At 47.7% G+C, this 24,896-nt stretch overlaps 1 protein-coding gene across 1 annotated transcript in view; it reads right to left on the bottom strand.

Annotated features, from left to right (window-relative positions):
• The window catches only part of FNDC1 (fibronectin type III domain containing 1), a 115,845-nt gene extending 91,211 nt beyond the window's left edge, over positions 1-24,634 (bottom strand). Inside the window, exon 1 of the mRNA XM_052645837.1 lies at positions 24,523-24,634. Within this exon, the coding sequence (XP_052501797.1) occupies positions 24,523-24,634 (112 nt within the window). The remainder of the gene's footprint in view (positions 1-24,522) is intronic.
• Between the last annotated feature and the right edge of the window lie 262 nt (positions 24,635-24,896).

The following is a 24,896-nucleotide window of genomic DNA, read 5'->3' as shown; positions in this document are numbered from 1 at the left end:
GGCTACTCGACAGAAGCTATTCCTGATCATCACTTGGTAGGTCTCATGACTTCATTCCTTAAATGAAATGTAGGAAGTGTGAAGCAGGTTTCAGGGTCTGCAGACTGCATTCTGGGTTCTGTGTTCCAGGAGTACCATTCTGGCAGCATAAGGTAGAGACATGACAGAATGATTTCTTACTTATTTGTAAGCGTTCATAGACCATCCTCACTTCTAGATAAATGAAGCACAGAACCCTCTTGGAACAGTTTTCAGGATTCTCATCTGATTAAGGTAAGGAGGGGTATACTCTTTAAAGCCATGTATCCCATGAACTGCTCCTCCAAAGAGAAAAAGGACAAGCCCAAAGTCAACACGATAGGAATTACATGGCTCAATAGAGGGGACATTGGGAGGTGACCTCACAAGACGTGCATGACACACGAGGGCCATGACAAGCTGTTTTCTCATCTCCGTAGAAAGCAAAATGTGGAAGTGAGTTCAAGCTGCAGCCGCCAGGATTTTAGATTAAGTACAAAGAATTTCCTGTCCATGCCCTTTCCCATCTCCCCCCAGTCAAGGCTGTCTTTGAAGGGAGACAGATGGTAAGGTGCTCAAGACAGAAGCAGCAGCCAGCAGTGTCTGCTATGACTCAAGCAATCTCATACCGCAGCAGACTCATTCCACAGCTCATACCAGCAAACCCCATCCAGAGTCAAGAATATTTTACCAGGTACTAGGTGGCAAAATGGTATTCTGATGACATTTCAGGTACCTGGTCATTGCCAAGCTAGACATTTCAGTGCTATGGCTCCCCGAGGCCCCTGTTGGTCTGTTTGAGAATGAAAAATAAGGGACCATTGGCACCCAGAGTTCTTACTTTGGTCTAGGCTCCAAACTCCAGCTCTCATTCAAGAGGGCCCTGGAGGCCAATTCGGTTGAAGGGCCAAAGTATGGATCTGCATCTGTTCAAGGATGGTTCCAAGATTCCAAGGGCTCCTCCATGTCAATCTTTGGAGAGTCCACAGAGCGGCTTCAAGGGATTCTCCAGGGCTGACAAAAGCCCTCAGGAAGGCTGAGTTCAGAGCTAGGTACCCAGGACCAACTTGGTCCTCCCACATGCAGGGCTCATTTATCACAGTGGACGGGGCCCCATCCCCACCTTCCCACTCTGGCACGTATCTGGGCATCAGATACTGACCACATACTCAGTACTCACGTAAATGACTGATGGATTGACAAAAAGACGCTAAGGTTAGACTACTGAGGTCAGCCAAGAGTCCCCCTGAGGGCCAGGGAGATGAAGCAAGTAAGTGGAGACATATGAAGGAATGTACACGCTACACAAAGGCACGATTTAGCTTCTGGCACCCGCTGACAAAAGGGAATTCAGGACCCAGATTGTCCAATATTCTGGAGGTTTTTCTAAGAAGCTAGAAATCCTGGATTTTATGTGAAATTTCTCCATTTTATACTAGCTCAGTTAAGTGTAAAACCAAAAAAAACACTATGTGAAGAAGCACATACACACCCACACAACCCCCCCCCCCCCACACACACACACACACACACACACACACACACACCCCAGCTGGCCAGACTCAGTCCATTGCCTGCCAGTTGATGACTTCTACCTTAACTCCGGGAGCAACCATTTATTTGCTGATCCGGACAACTTCCCAATGTCCTGTTTCAATTATGAGACTCCCGTGGGAGTCTGGGTCCATCCAAAAGAGCTCTAGGTCAAGATGAAGGCTAAAGTCTGGAGAAGAACCAGGACTAACCCAGACCCTGAAGGCTTAAGGTACAGATCTGCTCAAGGACTCATCTCCCACCTCCAAAATTCCCTCTCTCCCCCAAGAGACCCAGTGGCTGTGAAAAAACTGGCCTGTGCTCCAGGGAAGTAGAAAATATCCATCTGGATCTGGGGAGGGAAGGGTAACGTGTTCCCTAGGCTTCAGTTACTCATACAACCAATGTCTTCCACGTGCTCAGCTCCCAACTAACCATCCCAGACCTAGTCCCCACTGCCTATTTGAGAGATGCATGTGAATTCTAAACTGAACACATTCAAGATTCTTGGTTCAGACACACCAACCACCCTTCAGGGTACAGGCCTATCCACAGGGCTGAAAATAAATATGTGTCTAGAAAGAGAGCTCTACCAAGGGCAATTTCTCAGAATAAGAGAAGGAAAGCTCAGAATCCATTACTACAATGAATAAAGGGTAAGACTGACCCCAAAATGGCACAATTCATGGAGACATGCTTAAGACTATGACTCAGAATAGTAAGTGAATCTTTCTGCATCTAAAGTGTTGTTTTTGTTTGTTTGTTTGTTTGTTTTCCCTTAAAAAAATACCATACAATTACTTGGTTATATTCTCCAGACAAGCAAAAAGAGAAAGGAAGGTAGACAGATGGCAGAAGCAAAGAAGAAGTTGTGAAGCCCCCCACTGACATACCTTCCCAACTTGATAGACTTTAGCCAAATCTGCTACACCAAAGTGTTGGCGCACAGAGTTCATCAGAGGAATAAATGAAAACTCTAAGCTGGATTTACAACCAACCTGCCGTCTATAGACAAAACAGTAGCTGACAAGCATGCTCAAATTCTTTCATTTCTGTGACAGCACTGGATGGAGCTGCCACTCACAGAATCATCATCAACAATGAGGCTATACCCCACAGCCGAGGTGGAAAATCCAACTGGTAAAACGTTGAATAGGTAGAACCCAGTATGTTCTGAGGCAGTAATACTTACTGAGAGAAATGACTCAGACAATAGCAGTTTGACTTGACTTGAAAATCAAATCTGAAAAATCTATTTGGTTCTCAAAACTCACGATACATACTACACAATCAATGATTGGACAGTGATGAAAAAGGACCTATATGTTTCTCTTCAGCTGATAAGTTACAAATCACACATAATTTTTATCACATCTGATTAACTGTATGCAGGAGCTTTCCCTGGATTTGAAGCATGAGGGACAAAAGTGGTCCTTATGAACATCTGAGTTCAATCAATTTAAGAAAGTAGATGTTGTTGTTTAGTTATTAAGTAGTATCTGACTCTTTGCGACCCCATAGACCATAGCCCACCAGGCTCCTATGTCCATGAGATTTCCCAGCCAAGAATACTGGAGTGGGTTGCCATTTCCTTCTGCAGGGGATCTTTCCAACCCCTGGGATCAAATCCATGTCTCCCGCGTTGGCAGGTGGATTCTTTACCACTGAGCCACCAGGGAAGCCAGGAGTCAGAAAACCAAACTCTCGGGTTTATTATTGCTGAGGTTGCCCTGGAGAAGGTGGATCTAGAGTGTGACTACCGTGGAGCTTTCTGTATCCCCTCCCTCTCCAGTTTGAAACCCTCAGGTGGACACCACTGAGCCTGCAGAGTAAATCAGCTCAGGATCACTGCCTCACAGCAGGGCGAGGGCAATAACCCTGGCCTCCACCCAGCACACCCCCTCCACCACCATGGGCAAGCAGGAGTGAAAGTGGAAGCAGCCTTCCTGCAAGATGAACTCCAAGAGGAGACCGATGTGACTGTCTCTGCTAATCCATAAATGCCTCCGCGTGGAGAATGTAGAACCATGGAGGCTGGGCTTTCACCACTCACCCCTCCAATCAGCTTATGTCCAGCAGGGGAGCAAGCACAGGACGAGGAGCACGGGGAGGGGACAGTGGAAGTTCCCAAGCATCCCCAGGGGCTTGTTCCCTCATCCCACTGGACATGACCATCAATCTGAGGTCAAGTGTGGCTGCCTTTTCAGAGTGAGGGTCCAGGCCACTTCCCCCTCATTCAGAGCCTCCCCCAGTACTAACCACTCTCCCACCATGTACCCTCCTGGGGTCATAGGTGGGGAGCCCCTCCAGCGCACCCCCCACCAGAAAGCTCTGAAAAGAGGAAGCCTCATTCTTCAACCAACCCCAAAGCCAAGTTGACCTCTGGCCTGAAAATCCACTTCTGGCCTTTTCTATTTCAATCTCAAATTTTGTCCAAGCTCATAGGATCCAAAATAGCCCACAGGATTTAAACAATGAGATGAAACGACAGCATGGAGATACTCTGAAGATATAATACCAAGTTTCAATGTAAGTGCCTTCTATCACAAAAGGCCTGGGGAAAGTGTAAAGTCCAAGAGTGAAGGCTTCTCAGCCTCGTGGCTTAAATGAGATGGAAAGAGTTGAAGTCCACACTGCTCTCCTCCCTTTCTTCTCATCCTGTTTAGCCTCAGCCCAAAGAGATTCACTCAAATGCCCAGAGGGAGTCAAGGTTCTCTCAGCTGCCATCTCTGCCATCTTTCACTGGAATTGGTGGCGATTAGGTAGTTCAGTGGGTAAAGAATCCATCTGCAGTGCAGGAGACACAGAAGATGTGGGTTCGATCCTTCGGTTGGGATGATCCCCTGGAGAAGGAAATGGCTACCCACTCCAGTATTCTTGCCTGGGAAATCCCATGGACAGAGGAGCCTGGTGGGCCACAGTCCACACTGTCTCAAAGAGTTGGACATGACTCAGTGACTGAACACACATGTGCAGCACTTCAGGATTCCTTGGAGTAAAAATAATTGAATCCAAAATCTCTCTAGAGCGACTACATTTCTGTAGAGTTCCAAGACCCTAAAAAAACAACAACAACAAAAAAAAATCTCTGCACAGCAGGGAACCCAAAATGCACTGTGTGAAGGACACATTATTTTTTCTACCCAGTGAAGCTTCCCCCAATTCTTCTGGTAACAGACCTCAGTCCCTGTTATCCCAGGCAGCCCCGAAGTCTTCACAGGAAATGCTCTCATTGGAGCCGGACCCTGGCCACTGCCTTAGCCTCTGGCTGGAACTGTGGGTGACCAGCTCTTACTGTCCCATGGAGAAGAGACCAGAGATAGAGAGAAAGAGTCTAGGGCTCCCTCAGACCAGCTCAGCCACTGCCCTTCCCAATGTGCAGTTTCACAAGCCAATGGATTCTGGGATTTAAATTAGTTCAAGTTGGGCTTTCGCCACTTGCAGTCAGAACCTAATAGATTAAGAGCCTATTAATCAAAATCTTCTATGGAAGTCAAAAATAACTTTCTGAAGCTACCCCGGCAGCCAGTACATTTAGTCACAAAAGGCTGCCAGTGGAGACACGCCCAAAGACATGAAGGCAAATACCAGCCAGGAATGGCTGCCATTCTCAGCTAAGAGCTCCCTGCAGCCCACCCAGTCCGGCAGGGGAGGCGGAGGAGTAGGAGGGGACAATCCTGGTTATGGAGAAAACCCCCAAAAGAATGTTAAGAGCTTGTGAAATAAACCGGTCCCTAAAAACCCCAAAATGGTAAAATTATTTCTTAAATATACCAAGGATTGCTCTTTAATGCACTAAAACCTTCATGTTTATGTAAGTCTCCCTACTGCTTCTTTGTTTGAAATTCAATTCTGACTTTCCACTGGAAACCGCCAAATAGTTCCCAGACTCTGAAATGAAGAAAACACAAATCTCAGTGTAACCACGAATGTTTGACCAAAAATCCCATCGATATGCCAAGAAAGGTTATGATGTACTGAAGTGCAGTGTAGCTTGGGGGAAGAAGCAACATGATCTACAAATCTGACTATGATTCCAAGGAAGATTGGAAAAATCCAACAATTATCCATAAGATCCCAAACAGCACAGGAATATCTACCCAGAAATGCAGAAATATCCAGATGGTTGGCAATGTGTGGGCAAAACACCAAAATGACTGAGTTTTAAATAATTTTTCAAATGAATATTGGAATTCTATTTGTCAAATAGTTAGGAACCTTCCCTTCAAAAAAAAAAAAGAGAGAGAGAGGCGGGGTGTACGTGGTGTTTTGCAACTGTGGGAAGTAAGACCAATGCTAGTAAAACTGACAGATGGTTGATTGAGCTTCCCACCTGGAAAGCTGGGGCTGGGTAGACAGAGTCTGGGTATTAAAATAATGGCCTTGCTCCTCTTCTGACATTTCATGCTAGGCATGGGGATCCATTAAAGTGTCCCCCACAGTTGGCATGGTTCTCGAGGGAGAGCTGCAATAAAAAGTGAAACCAAACTCTAGGTCATTGGAGTCTTTAAACTTAAAAACACTCCAGGGAGCTGAAAGAGCTCTGCCAACAGAACCTCTGACGGCCCCTCGGGAACCACACAATGCCAGCCTCCTGCAGAGAGAAACACCAAGGCAAGCAGATGTCCCAGGTTCCTCAGGAAATCAAGGACGACCGAGGATCTCCAGACTTTAACCTCGGTTCATGGTCTTCACAACCCAGTCGACTTCTCCAGGTCATGGTGACTTACTGGATTCCACCCCATGCCCTCAAATATGGCAAATATGTCCCATCATAGTCACCTGGTGAGGGTGTAGACAGAGAAGCTAGGAGATTCCAAATGGCCCAGACAACTCTTGTGTGTGTCTGAAGCCCCTGGCCGGGTTTCCTAATGACCAGAGGGGCCAGCCGCGTCCTGCTACTCATCTCACCCGTGGCCTCTGCTAAACTTGAGACCCCAGCCCCTTTGGGCATTTTCTAGTATTTTGATAACAACAATGCATCATTTCATTCAGACGAAAAAGCTAAACTCACATGTATACATGCCACTGTGCTTATAAGGGCACGAGATGGTCACTGCATACAATTGTGAATCACACTTTTTCTCCCTCAGCTCAAAGAAGCCAAATAGTGAAGCCTCCAAATCTCAAAATTCAAGTCACTGGCTAATCCTTAAGTAAGAGTTTGTCTATGTCCTTTCCCATCCCCTTTGGACTGTCAGTGCCAAGGGCATCCATCCCTGTGCAAATGTCCTCCACGCTGGACCAGCTTCAGGAGGCCTTGTGTCATGGACAGAGCAGATCCTCACACTCGGCTTTGGGAAACTATTCCCCTTGGGGGCTGAATGCAAGCTGGTTGTGCTCGAGGCTGCCAGGCACTCCTGTGGGCACTTGAGGACTTCTCAGGGGAAGAGCCTGATGTCACATTGGCAGGGCTTTCTCCTTGGTCCCCAACCTCCCACCCAAGGCCACTTGCACCCTTGACACAGCCATAGTCCTCTGATGCTGGTAAACAAGGAGTGTCATTCAAGCACTCTCTCATCTCCTCAATGGTTAACAGCTCCCAGTGAACAAAGTTTGCTTAGAATGTTGTAGATTCTTGATTGGTTGTATTTGGAGGAAAACACGTGACGAGAGAAAGTGAGAATATCTTGCTAATCTAGTTCAACCTCATTTTATTCCCCTCCATTATCTTCTTTCTTTCTTCCCCTCCCCTCGCCCCACTGCCACCTTGGGGAATATCAACAGAGCAGAAAAGCACACAAAAAGTGAAGCAGTAAAGAATTCTGCTTCAAGACAAACAGCAAGTGGCAAAGCTAAAGTCAAATACTCAAGCCCAAAGGGCACTCTTAAAATGAATCTGCCTTTGCTCTCAAGATGTTTTGAGATGTTTTAAGTTGAATTTTTTACTAGTCCCAGGCAAGCCAAGTTTCCCAGCTAATTAAGAACAGTTTAGCAGTCTGCACTGAATTCAGAAGCTGCTGCACAGACATTGTGGGTTGGGTACCAAGGAGCCATGCCCAGCTTCTTCTTCCTCTCTCACCATCTTCTACAGCAGAGGCGAGGATACAAAATATTCATGACCCTTCAGCTTCCCTTGTAGCTAGGGGTGGCCATGTGGTCAATTCAAGCCAATGACACTTAAGAGGAAGTTACTGCTGCCACTTCCAGGAAAGCAATTAAAAAAGAAAAAAAAGGTCAAGACCTGCTATCACGTGCTTTTTCCTTCTGTATCTTCCTCCATTAATCCCACCTCGGGATGTCAATACGATACCTGGAGATGCCGCAGCCATCTTGCGGCATCAATCAAGTGACAAGTCTGAGAATGACGACCTGGCCTGCAGTGGCAGAGTGAAAATACTGGGTCCCTGTGAGCCTCTCTGCTCCTGAGTTTATTGGTGAGTAAGATAAACGATTCCTTAACCTGTTTAGCCACTGCTCACCAGATATCATGTCATTAGCTGCCCGATTCATTGCTCCTTGATAACATCCTAAATGGGTCCATAAAAACAAATCACTTTTTTCTCTTAATTTCTAAATGAAAGCTTCTTTGTTTTAACTTTAATTTCTTCCTGTTTGTTGTTTTTCAGGGATCCACTCCAGGAATTTGATTTTGACAACGTCAATGCTTTATCTGTCAGTATGCCATGGACTTGAGTGAGGACACTGAGGCAGCCAGAAATTAGAGTGAACTGAACCAGCAGAGCTGGCAGAACTTGATCATTAGTAGTTAAGGTTTTACAGCCCTTGGCCATTTTATTCAGGAAGCAATCTAAGCAAAAGCTACTGTTTCAAGACAAAAACAAGAATTTTCCCATCAAAACCACCAACTTTCCAGAATGGTTTGATGGTGGTAGTTTGGTTGCTCAGTCATGTCCCCTTACCGGGACAATGCCATATGTGTAATGAAAGTAAAAGTTTAGTCGCTCAGTCATATCCGACTCTGTGACCCTGTGGACTGTAGCCCGCCAGGCTCCTCTGACCATGGGATTTCCCAGGCAAGAATACTGGAGTGGGTTGCCATTTCCTTCTCTAGGGGATCTTCCTGACTCAGGGATCGAACTGATCTCTGAAACCAGTGTCCTCTGCACTGGTGGTGGATTCTTTACCGCTGAGCCACCAGGGAAGCCCCCAGAATGGTTCAGGGAAAAGAAATGGGAGGAATTTCATAGATACACTTATTTATGACAACCGTAAGAAAACAAAGCACCCTGAAAAGAAAATGCCTAAATAAGAGAAGGGAATACAGGACTCCTGCCTGCTCTTGACCAGCAGCAGAAACCCAGAAGCCAGTCCTTCTCAGGTTTTTGTGGGATCTTTTGCACATTCTTCAAATTCAGTTCGCGGCTGAGAAATAGTTTCTTAAAGAATAATCATTGTTTGCTGGTCCAGCTTAAACTCAGCCTACTACAAACTGCTTGACACACCAGCCAAAAAAAACTCCTTGAAAATTCATTCCTTGTCCCAAAATGTGAAAGTCATTGTCTAACTATGTTAAATACTTGGGCATTACTGTCGCTAAAATCACCACTCATCTTACTCAAAGCTCCCTAAAAAATAGCCTTAGAAGAGAGGCCAAGAAAACGCTATGGAGAGGAAGGTATAAAACAGGGTGACTGAAGCTGACAGGACCAGAAGCCAGCCGCACAGATCCAGTGACAACCCAGATGGCTGAGGATAATCACTTTTTAAAATATATTTTCACATTTAAAATCTTTTAATATTTTAGATAATAGCTTACTGGTTATGAATGGGTTTAGAGGGAAATGAACTAGCAGTGGAGATGAAAACATTCACAACACAGCCAATAAGCAAACAGTTCAAGTACTGCAGCGGGACCATTGGTGAAAAGGGAAAATTAGAGTCAGCAGTAAAGGAGGAGAAAGGTAAGGAACACAGGTTACATGCCTGCTAAGGCCAGCCATTGCATTTACTTCTGCAACAGATATTTACTGAGTACCTGCTAGGTGTCAGATTCTGAGCTCTGCACTGGGGATCCACAGGTGGCTAAAAAGAGTTCATACATGCAGGCTAAGTCGCTTAAGTCGTGTCAGAGTCTTTGCAACCCAGTGGACTGTAACCCACCAGGCTCCTCTGTCCTTGGCATCTCCCAGGCAAGAACACTAGAGTGGGTTGTCATTTCATCCCCCTCAATCCCAACTCAGGGATCGAGCCCGTGTCTCCTGCTTGGCAGATGGATTCTTCCCCACTGAGCCACCTGGGGAGCCGCTTGATGCAACTGGAGAAAGCCCACCACGCCACAACAAAGACCCAGCACCATCAAAAACAAAAACGAAAAAACTGAGTCTTAGAGAGTTGAGTGACTTGCCGAGGGCACGCAGCTACGAAGTGACGGTGGTCACAGCCAGGCGTATCTGAAACCACAGACCATGCTCTGCCTACTGCGTCTGGTTGCCTCTCAGCCCTGGCTGTGGCTGCAAGGAATAAATGGAGCCCAGGAGAGAAGTCAGAGCCGAAGGTATGAGACTGAAAGTCATCAGTGGACGCTGAATTCACGGAGACGTGAGAGCTCATTGCACTGAGTGAGCTCTTGTCAGCATCAGGAGGACCTCACGCTGCTGAATCCTCGTTCCTGGTCCCAGACTTACCCTACTTCCAACCACATGAATGATGCTCCTCCTGAAAGCACCTCTCCTGTCCTCCAGCCCCACAGTCTCCCGCCTTCTAGGGCACCCTGCTCCCTGGTTTCTCTTCCCCATCGCTGGTCTCCTTTCTCAACTCCTCCCTCTTTGCCAGGACTCAAACGTTCAAGTGCTTCCAAGTCCCGCTCTGGACCACTCTCTTTTCTGCATGCACTTCTGGGGCCTTCTCTAAGTTAGCACATCCAGTCCCAGGATTGAAAACCCCATTCATGTGCTGATGGTTCCCAAATGGCTTCTCCTCTGAGCACCAGGGTTATTCAACCGTCTACTTAGCATCTCTGATGGAACCCAAAGAACACTGATGTCTAAAAGATGACTCAAAGTTGTTTTAAATCTGAAATATTAGTGATAAAATAGAGAACCAGGATTCAGGTTGTATCGTGGCAGACATGGGTAGAGAGATTTTCAAGAAGAAGTGAATACCCATCAGTGTCAAGTAAAGGCAGAGAAGAGCCCATTTTTCTCCACTTGTAAATAGGACATGCTCACCCTATTCAAGTGCTTTCCAGGTGGTGCTAGGGGTAAAGAATCCACCTGCCAATGTAGGAGATGCAAGAGATGCAGGTTCAATCCCTGGGTTGGGAAGATCCCCTGGAGTAGGAAATGGCAACCCACTCCAGTATTCTTGCCTGGAAAATTCCATAGGCAGAGGAGCCTAGCAGGCTACAGTCCATGCAGCTGCAAAGAGTCAGACATGACTGAACACAACTATATATATTCCCTATTCAAAGCCCCAAACCAAGCAAATATGCCACTGAGGTTTCACTCTGAAAATATTAAACTTAATTTCTTCCTTTGTTACGGCTACCCTCAAAGGATTGATGTGAGAATAAAATGTGAAAGAAAATCATAACGCACTCAACAATATGAGATACAGGAAGAAGAGCCACAGGATTGATGTCACCAATTTCAACCCAAAAGCAAATGACCCAGCAGGATTCCCAGTACCTGGGCTCTGGGCCAATGCTCCCTCCTCAGAGAGCATCACTGGGCCTTGGGTTTTCACCTTCCTCATTCTTGGGAATTAATTCACAGAATGTACTTACTAGAATTTTTAAATCTGGAGAGTTGGGTCATCTAATCCCATCTCCCCTATTCAGTCTGCCTATCACTGATGTGTCTACAACAGTGTTCAGTCCCTCCCATGACTAGATGGTTCTCCCCAGTCAAACCCAAACAGGTTCCCCCGCCTTCAAAGGTGCTTGCATGCTCAGTTGCTCAGTCATGTCTGACTCTTTGTGACCCTATGGACCATGGGATTCTCCAGGCAAGAACACTGGAGCGGGTTGCCATTTCCTCCTCCAGGGGAACTTCCCGACCCAGCGATCAAACCCACGTCTCCGGCACTGGCAGGCAGATTTTTTTACCACTGAGCCAACTGGGAAGCCCACCTTCAAAGGTAAACAGCTATGACTGTGTCGACTGGGTGACATGGGATTACTAAGCAAGGCGCTGCCCTGGGATACAAGAGGGGCAATCACAGATATGCACGAAAGGCAGAGGCGTTCAGCCTCCTGAGGGCAGCACCCGGCGGGCATCTGAGAAGAGGAACAAGGGCGTCCGACGTGGAACACCAGCTGAGTGCAACTAACAATATACATTATCAAGGGTCAGAAAATCCTCCCCGGGCTGGGATGACCGGAGAACAAAGTGTGGCCTCACTGTTCCCATGAGTGGAGCACTGGCCACTGCTCTCCACAGCTTGAATTCTAAGAGGACATTTAATCTCTTAAATGTTTGCCCACCTGATGCGAAGAACTGACTCATTTGAAAATACCCCGATGCTGGGAAAGATTGAGGGCAGGAGGAAAAGGGGACTACAGAGGATGAGATGGTTGGATGGCATCACCGACTCAATGGACACTGCATTTGAGTTAACTCTGGGAGTTGGCAATGGACAGGGAGGCCTGGCATGCTGCAGTCCATGGGGTCACAAAGAGTCGGACACGACTGAGTGACTGAACTGAACCGAATCTCTTAAAACTCTCATCCAGTCTGCCCTTTATCCCTCAGAATGTTCCTGAATTGTTCCATGAAACGAAAACTCATTACTACTTCAGAGCATCAGTGGACCCTGTGGAACTCACCCCAGAGACCTCTCATGGGATCTCTGAGACAAAAGAGAGACACACAACACGCTCAGACATTAGCCATGTCTCGTCTCCCAGAGGTCTTCCTTCCTGGGTGTTAGAGTCCAAGCGTCGTCATGACAACTGTAAGACAGGATCGGCCCAGGTCTCAGGCAGGGGGCATCATATTCTCTGTCCCTCTTTTCTCTTCCCCTTCACTGTGGTTTGCATCGATATCCGTAGGTACGTTTGTGGATTCTGAGAGTTATTCAACATAAGAAGATGCTTCAACCCTCCCAGTCTATTAGGAAATAATCAAAAGAAATTGTTGGGTAGGGTAGTGAAGTGAAGTCAAAGTCGCTCAGTTGTGTCCAACTCTTTTCAACCCCATGGACTATACAGTCCGTGGAATTCTCCAGGCCAGCATACTGGAATGGGTAGCCTTTCCCTTCTCCAGGGGATCTTCCCAACCCAGGGATCGAACCCAGGTCTCCCACATTGCAGGCCGAGTCTTTACCAGCTGAGCCACCAGGAAAGCACATAGAAAATGGTATTAAAAGCAGCAGGGCCGAGGGATGGTTAGAAAGATAGTGTGGTGGCTTTCCGTGACACAAAGAGTGTCAGGGAGTCAGACACGCTGGGAAAGCCAGGCTGCCACCTAGACATCTCCACTAGGGAACACAACCCAGATAAAAGACAGTCACACATCCCAACTTTTACTACACAGGAAAATAACGCGGACTGCATGAACTTCGAAGTGCAGCCACCAGGCCAAGTCCTCGGACAAATTTGGTGGTTCCCCTTGTCAACCTTCCCTGGTGGCTCAGATGGTAAAGCATCTGCCGGCAATGTGGGAGACCCGGGTTTGATACCTGGGTTGGGAAGATCCCCTGGAGAAGGAAATGGCAACCCACTCCAGTACCCTTGGCTGGAAAATCCTATGGACAGAGGAGCCTGGTAGGCTACAATCCATGGGGTCGCAAAGAGTCCGACACAACTGAGCGACTTCACTCACTTGTCAATCTTACAATTCTAGGCACATCAGTGTAAAAACACTCAGAACTTAACACTCTCTGGCAGGTGGAAGTCGTTAGAAAGTACTAGATGATCTTATATTGCTACTGATCACAATGGATGCCATTATTTATTGTTACAGCAATTCCAGCTCCTTTAATAAGTCTTTATAGCCTGTGCCTTAGAGCCGAGCAGAGTTACTTGTCCATAGGAGACCTGAGTGAGGGAGTGAAAGTCACTCAGTCGTGTCCAATTCTTTGTGACCCCATGGACTGTAGCCCACCAGGCTTCTCTGTCCATGGAATTCTCCAGGCAAGAACACTGGAGTGCGTTGCCATTTCCATCTCAGGGGACTTCCCTGAGTTAACTGTTTAATCACTGACTTTATGAATGAAGGCTGTAGCCAGGCTGGATCTATGAATGCGGCTCACTGAATGTGTGTGGGTGTTTGAAGCTCTGGGTTCACAGTTCAGTACACAGTGCAACAGAGTGACTCGTGTCTGCCCACATCTCAGCTCCAGGCCAGTGTCGGAGGCCCTGTGAATTCTTTCACCTACTGAAAAGGAATCGTGTTGGTATGCAGGCATTCCACATGTCGTGGGTTGAACTGTGTTCTCCAGAAAGATATGTTGGGTCCTAACACCCAGGACCTGTGGATGGGATTTAGAAACAGTTTTTTGCAGATGGAATCACATTAAGATGGAATCATGCTTGACTAGGGTTGGCCTTGATTCCATATGACCAATATCCTCATAAGACGACACACAGGGAGAACGCCACATGACAACAGAGACCGATGGAGTGATGCGTCCACAAGCCAGGAAACACCAAGGATTCTGGAAATCTCCTGAAGCTAAGGAAAGGAAGGATTCTTCCCTAGAGCCTTCAGAAAGAGTACCACCTTGCCCTGCAGATTTCAGACTTCTAGTCTCCAGACCTATGGAAGAATAAACCTCTGTTGGTTAAAGGGCCATGCAGATTGTGGCCCCTTGTCCTGGCAGCCCTAGGAAATGAGTGTATCTACCATGTAAAAGACCCTGATGCGGGGAAAGATTGAAGGCAGGAGGAGAAGGGGACGACAGAGGATGAGATGGTTGGATGCCATCACCAAATCAATATACATGCGTTTGAGCAAGCTCCAGGAGATGGTGAAAGACAGGGAGGCCTGGTGTGCTGCAGTCCATAAGGTTGCAAAGAATTGGGCACCACTTAGCGACTAAACAACAACGACCATGTAAATAAAGTTCTTCACTCTCACCACAGGTGGGGCTTCCAACACAAGAGAGCACTCCTCAAAACCCACTGGTTCAGGTGAGAGGGACGCACGCACCCGCCCCACACCCACCAGCCTACACACCGAGCTGGTGTCAGGTCAACACACACAAAAGGCAGAAGCAGTGACAGACTTTATTTTCTTGGGCTCCAAAATCACTACAGATGGTGGCTGCAGCCACGGAATTCAAAGACGCTTGCTCCTTGGAAGAAAAGTATGACCAACCTGGACAGCATATTAAACAGCTGAGACATCACTTTGCTGACAAAGGTTCACAGAGTCAAAGCCATGGTTTTCCCAGTAGTGCTATGTGGATGTGAGAGCTGGACCATAAAGAAGGCTGAGCACCGAAGAGCAGGTGCTTTCAGACTGTGGTGTTAGAGGAGACTCCTGAGAGTCCCTTAGATGGCAAGGAGATCAGACCAGTCTATCCTAAAGGAAATCAATCCTGAATATTCACTGGAAGGGAAGTGAAGTGAAGTAAAGTCACTCAGTCATGTCCGAATCTTTGCGACCCCATGGACTGTAGCCTACCAGGCTCCTCAGTCCATGGGATTTTCCAGGCAAGAGTACTGGAGTGGGTTGCCATCTGGACTAGTAAATGAGTATACCGACCATGTAAAAGACCCTGATGCTGGGAAAGATTGAAGGCAGGAGGAGAAGGGCGCAACAGAGGATGAGATGGTTGGATGGCATCACCAGCTCAATGGACATGGGTTTGAGCAAAGTACGGGAGATGGTGAAGGACAGGGAAGCCAGATGTGCTGCAGTCCATGGGGTCGCAGAGTCGGACATGACTGAGCGGCTGAACAACAGACAACAAATGTCATATGTAATTACTACCAAAGAAAGCACATCCGATCATTCAGTGAATATTCACTAAGCACCCCCTATTTCCAGACAGCATTCCAGGCAATGGGGAGACTTCAGTGAACAAAACTGACCTAACATCATATGATCACGGAGCTTTGGTTCCAGAGGAGGAAGACAGGGAATTACCACCACACACGTGAAATACACACACTCTCAGGTAGAGACAGAGGTTATGAAGAAAAATAAAGCTGGGATAAGAAGCGGTGCAGGATAGGGGTAAGATTACACTGTTAAATGGTGGGGCGTGGTCAGGTGAGACCTCGTGAGAAGATTATATCCCATAAAGAACCTGAAGACAATGAGGGATATCCCATACGTGTTTATGGACAGTTGTTCAGGCCAATGGAACAGCAAGTGCAAAGGCCCTTGGGCTGGGGGGTACCTAGCACACAAGGAACCAGCAAGGAGGCTCGGGGATGGATGCTGAAGGTGAGGGAGGGCCTGGTGCGGAAGATGATTATGTGTAGCCTCGAACACTTGCTCGGAATTGGTTTTCTATCTGAGAGAGACAGAAGGTTATGTGACTTCATGCATCATGAGAACCACTGTGCTTGGGGGTGGGGGTTGAAAACGGAGTATAAGGGGAGAGGGCAGGAGCAGGGGAACCAGTGAGAAGGTTACTGCAGTAATCCGGGTATGATGGCGTGGACCAGGGTGGGTGTGGCCCCTCCCTGCCATGCCAGATTCCTCACCGAGTATCCAAGTACACACAGAAAGTATGGGCAAACTAACTGCTGTGATCTCAAGCAGAAAGGGCTAACACATATACTTTTTAAAAACAGGCTTTTGCCAATCTCAAAAGGTTATAAATACAAGTCCATTGATATGATGTGACTTTTATTTTTTTGGTCATGCCACACAGTATGCACACAGTTAGGGATCTTAGTTCCCCAACAAGGGATTAGACCCCCTCCGGAACTCCCTGCAGTGGAAACATGGAGCCTTCATCACTTGACTATCAGGAAAGTCCCTGATATGACATTCTTGAAATGGCAAAATTACAAAGATGGAGAATGGATTGGTGGTTGCCAAGAAGGGGGGAAGAAGGGAGGTGGGCGTGGCTGCCAAAGAGGAGTGGGAGGGGGTCTTTCTGATGGAACGGTTCTGTATCTCGACTGTGGTGATCGCACAGGCTACATGTCTGGTGAAATTACACACACACACACACACAAAAGCACATGACGCTGGTGCACGCTGGATAAAGTTGACACATGGCACCAACGTCAGCTGCCCACCTAGGGCAGTGCACTGTGGCCTTGCAAGATGTTACCTGGGGGAGAAACCGGGGGACAGTCACTGGCTCTCTGCATCACTTTTTACAGTTGCAAAGGAAATCTACAACTCCCTGAAAATAAAAACTTCAAAAAACCATTTAAAAAAAAGAATCTTTTACACCTATAATGTCATCCAAAGCCTTATTGTAATCTGCCATAAAGCACAAGAAAAACAAACAGAATGAAGCATTAAGCATAGATGCCTGTAAGATATGAGTTTATGAAATATAGGTGAAACTCACAGCTTGTTTTAATCATACACTATGAGTGAACAGGAAGTAGATTGTGAGAAAAATGTGACTTCATAAGATTCATTAAGAATAATAGGTTATTTCCCTTTAAAACATGACACAGATGAACATACGAACAAGATAAGAGTAGCACTTACAGACAGATAAGGATGGAAAGTCACTGGGTATGAACACGCAAACTCTGAACTGACAGTCACCCCCTAAATCGCCCACCCATTGGTGACACCGGGTACAGTCCCATTCAGCCCTGACATTTTTGTCTAGGGCAACAATCCCTTAACGCTTTCTTTAAACTGACCCACAGCGAGCACAATAAGCCCCTCCACCCCCTTCACCCCCACACCCCCACCCTGCACCCGCCCACCCCAACCCCAGCTTCAGTGGGACAGCCTCACCTCCACGCTCCACGTGCTAGGTGGGAGCCGCAGGCGACAACCACACAGCCAGGCCACCACCAGAGCAGACAGGCTGAGCCTTCTCAGCAGAGGATTTTATTTTTATCAGACTCTACGAGGATGAGGTGGTACTGCCCTCAGGAGATGGTGCTGGCCGCTTTCCCCTCTGTTGCCCCAGAGAACCCGTCGGTGTTAACAGGCACCCTGGCCGGGTTCAGACAGCAGCTCACGGGGCCCATGCGCCCCGGCCACCCTCGCCTGACCTGGCCTGGGCTGGGGTTGTTCCTCTGAGCTCCCAGGAGACCACACGTGCCCCCTCAGCTCTCCAGCCTCTTTGGCCCTACCCAGCCCTGGGAAGTCCAGCCGTGGTGAGTGTTGGTGGGTGCACAGGCAAACAAACGTAGAGTCATCTCAAATTAGGAGCTGTGGTTGCACAGCTGCTCAGATTGCTTATCATGATGCTAACTGGTTCCAGCCACGGCATGGGGGGCGCAGGGACCCACTGTCCACCCTTTTCCCACAAGCCACACAGGTGCATCCACAACCCATGTTTGCTGGCTTGGACCAACCATCTGGCCACGTAAAACGACCTTCTAACCCTGAAATGCATCTTTAAAAGCAGAGACATTACTTTGCCAACAAAGGTCCGTCTAGTGAAAGCTATGGTGTTTCCAGTAGTCATGTATGGATGTGAGAGTTGGACTATAAAGAAAGCTGAGTGCCAAAGAATTGATGCTTTTGAACTATGGTGTTGGAGAAGACTCTTGAGAGTCCCTTGGAATGCAAGGAGATCCAACCAGCCAATCCTAAAGGAAATCAGTCCTGACTATTCACTGGAAAGACTGATGCTGAAGCTGAAATCCCAATACTTTGGCCACCTGATGCAAAGAATCGACTCATTGGAAAAGACCCGATGCTGAGAAAGATTGAAGGCAGGAGGAGAAGGGGACAACAGAGGATGAGATGGCTGGATGGCATCACTGACTCAATGGACATGAGTCTGAGTGAACTCCGGGAGTTGATAATGGACAGGCAGGCCTGGCGTGCTGTGGCCCATGGGATGGCAAAGAGTCAGACACGACTGAGCGACTGAACTGAACTGAACTACTTCGGTGCACTTATTAAACCCATCTTAGGATTTGCATCAGTGTCCCTGAATACAAAAAGAATCCACAGGGCATGGAGGGGGATGGATATTGAGAGAGACAGTTTCACTAAAGCTCACTCAAAAATGACTTCCAGCACCCAGAAGGCAGGCACCACCCCGCGGGGTCCAGGGTTCCAGGGTTCTCACCCATCCTCCAGCTGCTGGAACCACGGCCCCTGGTTCTTTCTCACCAGCAGTCAGGTGAAAATTGCTAACTTGCAGGCATCACAAGGAGTGATGTGTCCTTCCTAGGTTAATATCTGAAGGAAGCTCCAGTGAGTAGCAGAAATGAAAAAAAAAATGCAAAACACTAAGGGAAAACCAAAGCAGGTAACTGAACGTGTGTTCTATAAAGCCCCCCAACCACTGGGGCCGCAAAGCAAGGGGCCCGCGGGCAGCGCCGCGCGGCGGGAAGGCCCGGAGCGCCCTCTAAGGGCCGTGGGCCGCAAACACTGCCGTGCGCCAGGCCGGGAGCCGAAAAGGGAAGAAACTGGGAGGAAAAAAATGTCTTCCAAGTGACGTCACCTAATACTCAGGGCCACAAAAATTCCTTATTCAAAATTTCTAAGTTTTAACCATCTGATCCATACTGGAGAACTTTCCTTAATAAGATGATAATAGTAACACAATTGCCCCAAATTAAATTAAATCCATCTTCTTTGTAACTAAGACAAGGATAAATATATATATAGAGAGAGAGAGAGAGAAAATTAAAAATATATATTAAAAATAAAAGATTTTTAAAAAGGAAAAGACAAGTATAACATCTTAGAAGGAAAAAAGGATGTTTGCCATGTGTTTAACCAGTATCTCCCTGATTCCAAATGCTCTAACGTTGTCTACTAAAATAATGAAATATCCATCCCCACCCCCCAGTTACCCAGTCCTCCCCAAAGGCAGCCAAGTTTTCAATTTCAGGTGTATCCTAACATATATATTCTATGGCTAAACATCTGATTACATATACATATACATTCTTTCCTCTTCCTTTATATATTTAAATACTGACCCCCATATTTTCTAACTGAAACGAAACCTTCTGATAAGAAGTTTTATTGTAACTCAAAAAACTCCTAAATTCCAAAGGGACCAATAAAAAGGATCTGCTTCTTATCAGCAAAGTCATGGAGACTTTCCTGAAATCTCTGCATCGAATCACCTCCTCCCACTCTCACTCCATGCAGTAGCAGAATAATGCCCCCCCAAAATGTGCATACCCAAATCCCCAGAACCTGTGAATGCATGACCTCACACAGCAAAATCAACTTTGCACATGTGATTAAGTTAAGAACCATCCAATGGAATCCCAAGGGTCTCTATGAGCGAAAGAGGGAGAATGAAGTTCAGAGAAGGTGATGCATGGATGCAAGCAGAGTGAGGTCATTGCTGGAGAGGCCACCAGTTGAGGATCTCAGCACCTCTAGAAGCTGGAGAGGGTGAGGAGAACTGGATTCTCCCTCAAGCCCAGAGAAGCAACACGACCCCTGACTGTATCCCAGTGAGGCCCATTTCAGACTTCTAACCTCCAGAACTATAACAAATGTGTGTTATTTAAAGCTACTACGTTTGCGGTAACTTGTTACAACAGCAAAACGAAACTAATACACCCCTCCTCTCCTCATCTCCAACCAGGCCAGTTTTGGGGGAACGAGCCCTTAGGTCTAAACAGAGCTAGGGACGGTCTTGGTAAGATGGTACCCTGGAACTGACCAGTGATAACTTTCCAGGGACACAAGTTACCGCTCGGCAATTCTATCACAACCTCTAAACACTACTAATGAATTCTGTGCTCAGTTGACAAAAAAACAAAGTTTTTCATCTGAGGGGAGGGAGTGCAATGCACAAGATAAAAAGAGAGGGGGAGCTCACCCCCTCCTTTCAGAGGACAGAAGGAGGAGGGAAACTCCAAGAGCTGCATGGAGCCTGAGCCACAGGAGCGCCTATGAGGGCTTCTAGGGGCAGAAGGAATCTTTCCATTTACTCGGTCTAATGGGGACTGGGTCTGCGTGAACTCCGGGAGTTGGTGATGGACAGGGAGGCCTGGCGTGCTGCGATTCATGGAGTTGCAAAGAGTCGGACACGACTGAGCGACTGAACTGAACTGAACTGAACTGAATGGGGACTGACTAACTGGCCTGAGGTCACAGGCCAGGTGAAGGGCGACAGCATGGAGACACACCCACGCACCTTGATTTGAGCCTACTTCCTTTCTATACACCAGTTGTCATCAAACTTCCTGTTCTCAGATTCCTTTCTATGCTTAAATTAATGAGGATCTCACAGAGGTTATATTTATGTCTACTTACTAGAAATTAAATCCTGGAAGAGGTTAATCTACATACCTATTAATTCATGTTGAAATAGCAATAGTAAACCATTACAAGCCATCATAACAACTGGATTTTATAATAAACTGTTTTCCAAAATAAAAAAGAAATAATGAGAAGAATGGCATTTGGGGCATTTTGGCAAATCTCTTTACTGGAGGACAGTGGGATCTCCTATCCAATTGCAACCTATTGCAGTATATTGTTTTCTCTGGAGTCCCCCAAAAACATCAGGCCTCATACAGATATTGGAAAAGTATTTCAATAGCCTTACGGATAATTTTGGAAAGTTTTTGATACTACACCAAAACTCATCAAGTAGCAGTTCCTTAAAGGTTAGCTGCAGTGTACAATCTGAAACCATATAAAGAATTTCTCACATTTTGTTACACTGAAAATCCACTGGGCTATTTTGAACTTCAATGGATCTTTTACCCAGGCAAGTTTTCGTAACACTGTGCATCAGTCACCTGGATTTACCAGTTCACTTGTCTGTGCAGAGCATCTAAACATTGATACACTTTATAACACAGTATTTCAAAATCATTTATATCACCAGCTATCTTGTTAGAAAATTGTCGAAATAGTGGGACACATTCAAGCTTAGGATGTTGGCGGTGACTTGGCAAAATTCTAATTTTCACTTGACAGTTCAAATTTTCTCACTGGCAAGACATATGAGCAGTTATTTTACCAGAAGCAGCAGCCCACCTTTGTTCATTTTTTGAGATGTCTGCCAAATACCCAAGTCAAAATAATGGGTTTGTTCACAGCCCATTATTTAAGGTGATGTTCCATAAAAAAAGAGCAGCTAGTTCAGTTCACACCTCACACTATCACAACTGCTTTCCTGCACAATTACCAAACAACTTCCCTGGTGGCTCAGAGAGTAAAGAATCCACCTGTAGTGCAGGAGATATGGGTGCAATCCCTGGTCAGAAAGATCCCCTGGAGAAGGGAATGGCAACCCACTCCAGTATTCTCGCCTAGAAAACCCATGGGCAGAGGAGCCTGGAGGGCTCGAAAAGAGACAAACATGACTGAGCAACTAACACTTCCGCTTCACTGATGAACATGGGCTGTCAGAAGAAGTATTAATCATGCCTTTCCCATTTCTCCACACAGCATATTAAAAAGATATGCATACAAGGGTAGAGATTTGGTAAAATCTCTCACTTTCACTCTTGCACCAAGGACATTCTTCATTGAAACTAGCATGTCTGAAAGATGCAATGACCCTGAGTTCATGAGGGCACCAATGCCAAGATTCACCCTAAAGCACCACCAGTTTTCCCACTAAACTTTTGTACCGTCTCCACAGTTACCAACACTGTGGAAAAAGGCAAATAGTATCTTAGTATTACTTTGAAAATCGCTTTGACCTTGAGGATTCCCTAAAAGAGTCTTCAAGCTTTAAAGAAAAATAAATCACCCCAAACCACACTAAGATAACCATTACAAATATATGACAGTGTGTGTGTGTTCTTATATGGTTTCTAGGAAACTGTCTTATCAGACTGACAAGTGCAATCATAATCTTAATGGTTGTGTTGTATTTTATTGTAGGGAGGGTGGAGGGGGTGAAAGGCATCACTTGCTTATTTCGTTTTACATTTTAATTGACCATCAAGATGAAGCGTTTATCTAGGTCTTCAGCATGCCCTGCAAATCATCTCTGCTTTAAAGAAAATTCCTCTGAGCTGCGGTGGGTCCACCACTAGGAATCTGTCTCTGGGGGATTTCATTACAGAGATTCTGGTCCCAAAGGTCTGGGGACTAGGAGAGGCTCTGACTCAAGAAGCTTGCTCAGCCAGATGAGCCAGAGAGGAAGCAGTGTGTCCACAGCCCTGCTATAACCCAGAGTACAAGTCTGGGGCAGTGACTGTAGCTATTACAGCAAGACAGACAGGAAGCCTTCCGGAGAAGCAGATGAAATACATTTTGTGACCCCGATGTCTCCCCCAGCACAGGGGAGCTCTCGGCAGGTTACCTCTGTTCCTTTCCTTCTATCATTTAAAGGCAGTGGATATGCATTTCAAAATACGCTTGTCCTCCTTTGTCTGCTTCTAGTCTGGTCATCATTTTCCTGCAAATCCCACGTCAACACAGTAGAGAGAAGTGCCAGCAAGCGTTCCAGCTCCAACATTCCACAGCTCAGTGATTTACAGAGCAGAAGGCGAGAGAACACAGCTGGGTCCCGGGAGCAATCACAAGCCACCGGGACCTCAGACCCACTCAAACGTAACCCATCAAGCAGGTGGCAGAGCAGTCTAGCAGGTCCAAGGCTGTAAAATGCCCGCATGGCACCGGCTCCAGTTTCAATCTGCTTTCTGATACTAAAACTCTTTCAACATTGAGAGAATTTAAATTTAGAGGGGGGGAAAAAAGCCATGGGTTATAGGTTGGGGGGTGGGGTTGAAAGGTTTTAAAATAGTCTTATTATTGATAAAAATACTATAAAAAATATTCAGACAATGCTTTCCTAGAAGTAGCTAACAGAGAGAAAAAACCCCACAGCTGGAACTGCCTTTTATGAACAAGTGGCATCTCAGCACTTGGCATAATCCTGAAGCAAGCGTCACACATGAGGCACCCACCAAAAACAGTCACCAAGCAGTGTGGCCCTTTTCCCCTTTCACTTGTAGTAAGAGAGCAATCAAGACACGAAATAGTCTCACAAAGCAAGTAGCCCTCCTTGGAATCGCGTCTGAATTTTTTATACCCCAGCTGGGAGTGAACAGTATCAACAAAAATGTCCATTTCTTGGATTCCTACAAACCGATGACATAAATAAAATCCACACAGTGTCGTGTGAAAATGCCTGTACAGGAGGTGGAAACAAAGGCCACCAACGGCTTGGAGATGAAAACCCTTGTCTCTCTCTCTGCGGGAAACCTATGAGAAATGTGAACACAGCGCGCTGGCTTTTTCGGAAAAGCGGTTGCTCACGTTTCAGCCCCCAAGGAAAGCATCCACCCCGTGCCCAGCCTCGGCCTTAGGGGAAGGGTGAGGTCCTCCCGAACCGACTCCTGGCTTCCCCTCTCTCTTCCCAAGACAGAAGTCCTCTCCCAGCTCCAAATTCCCACCGAGATGCACCCTAAGAGCCGGGCTTCTCCTTGGGCACCGAGGTACCCGATCGCCCCGCGGCGGCCCAGGGCTCTCCCCGCGCGCTCGTGGACGTGTCCTGCCTGCCTGGGAACCGTCCACCACACACCAGGCATCCGTGCCTCGAGGCAGATGAACAGGAGGAAAAGGAGGATGCCCCGGGGGGGAAATTCTGGGCGAAGGAAAGCATCGCCCTCACTCCTACCGCAGCGCCGAAAGGTCACTTTTCTTTTCCTCCCGCGCCCCCCACTTTTTTTTTATTTTTCAGGCTTTTCTTTGCCTGAATGTTCCTGGGATGTCCGATTCCGGGCATTCGACGGCAAAATTGAAACCGAGGAAGCTGAGGTCCCCTGCGGCTAACCGTGTCCCTGCGCTCGCCTCCCGCGCGCGAGGCACCGAATACCGGGACCCCCTCGTCCCCAGTCGCCCCTCCACGCCGGGACTCGCGAGCGATGAGGACGCACAGGTTAGGGACCCGACAAGCAGCCAGTACCGAGCAGGGAGGGCGGCGGGGCCCGGAGCGACAGGCGGTCGAGGGGCGCATGGAAAGTGGACAGAGGGGCGCGAAGAGCCCGGCGGCCGAGCGCGGGACTGCGCGTACCTGGAGCAGCCCCCGCCGGGGAGACGACGGGCAGCAGCGCAGCTAGGAGCAGCAGCGCCGCCCAGGGCAGCGGGCGCCGCGCGCGATGGGACGCCCCGACCTTGGGGACCATCGCGAGCCCCGGGGTGCGCGGCCGACTGGGCCGGGCGGCGGGCGGGCGGGCGCTGGGCGGGAGTCCGGGAGTGCGGAGGGGCTGCCGTCGGGTCCCCGCCGTCGGTGTGCGTCTGAGCGCTCTGCGCCGCGCCCGCGCGCCCCTGGCCCTGCGCCGAGAGCTGCCGGCCCCGCGCCCCGGCCGCCGCGCTCCGCACTGAGGCCGCCGGCCGCCGGCCGCGCCTTTTAGCCGCGCGCGGGCTCCCCCTGCCGGCGCGAGGGCG

Source organism: Budorcas taxicolor, chromosome 9, assembly GCF_023091745.1.
Source record: "Budorcas taxicolor isolate Tak-1 chromosome 9, Takin1.1, whole genome shotgun sequence".
Taxonomy (NCBI): domain Eukaryota; kingdom Metazoa; phylum Chordata; class Mammalia; order Artiodactyla; family Bovidae; genus Budorcas; species Budorcas taxicolor.
The sequence above is the reverse complement of the archived record's forward strand: the minus strand, read 5'-3'. Positions and strand labels throughout refer to the sequence as shown.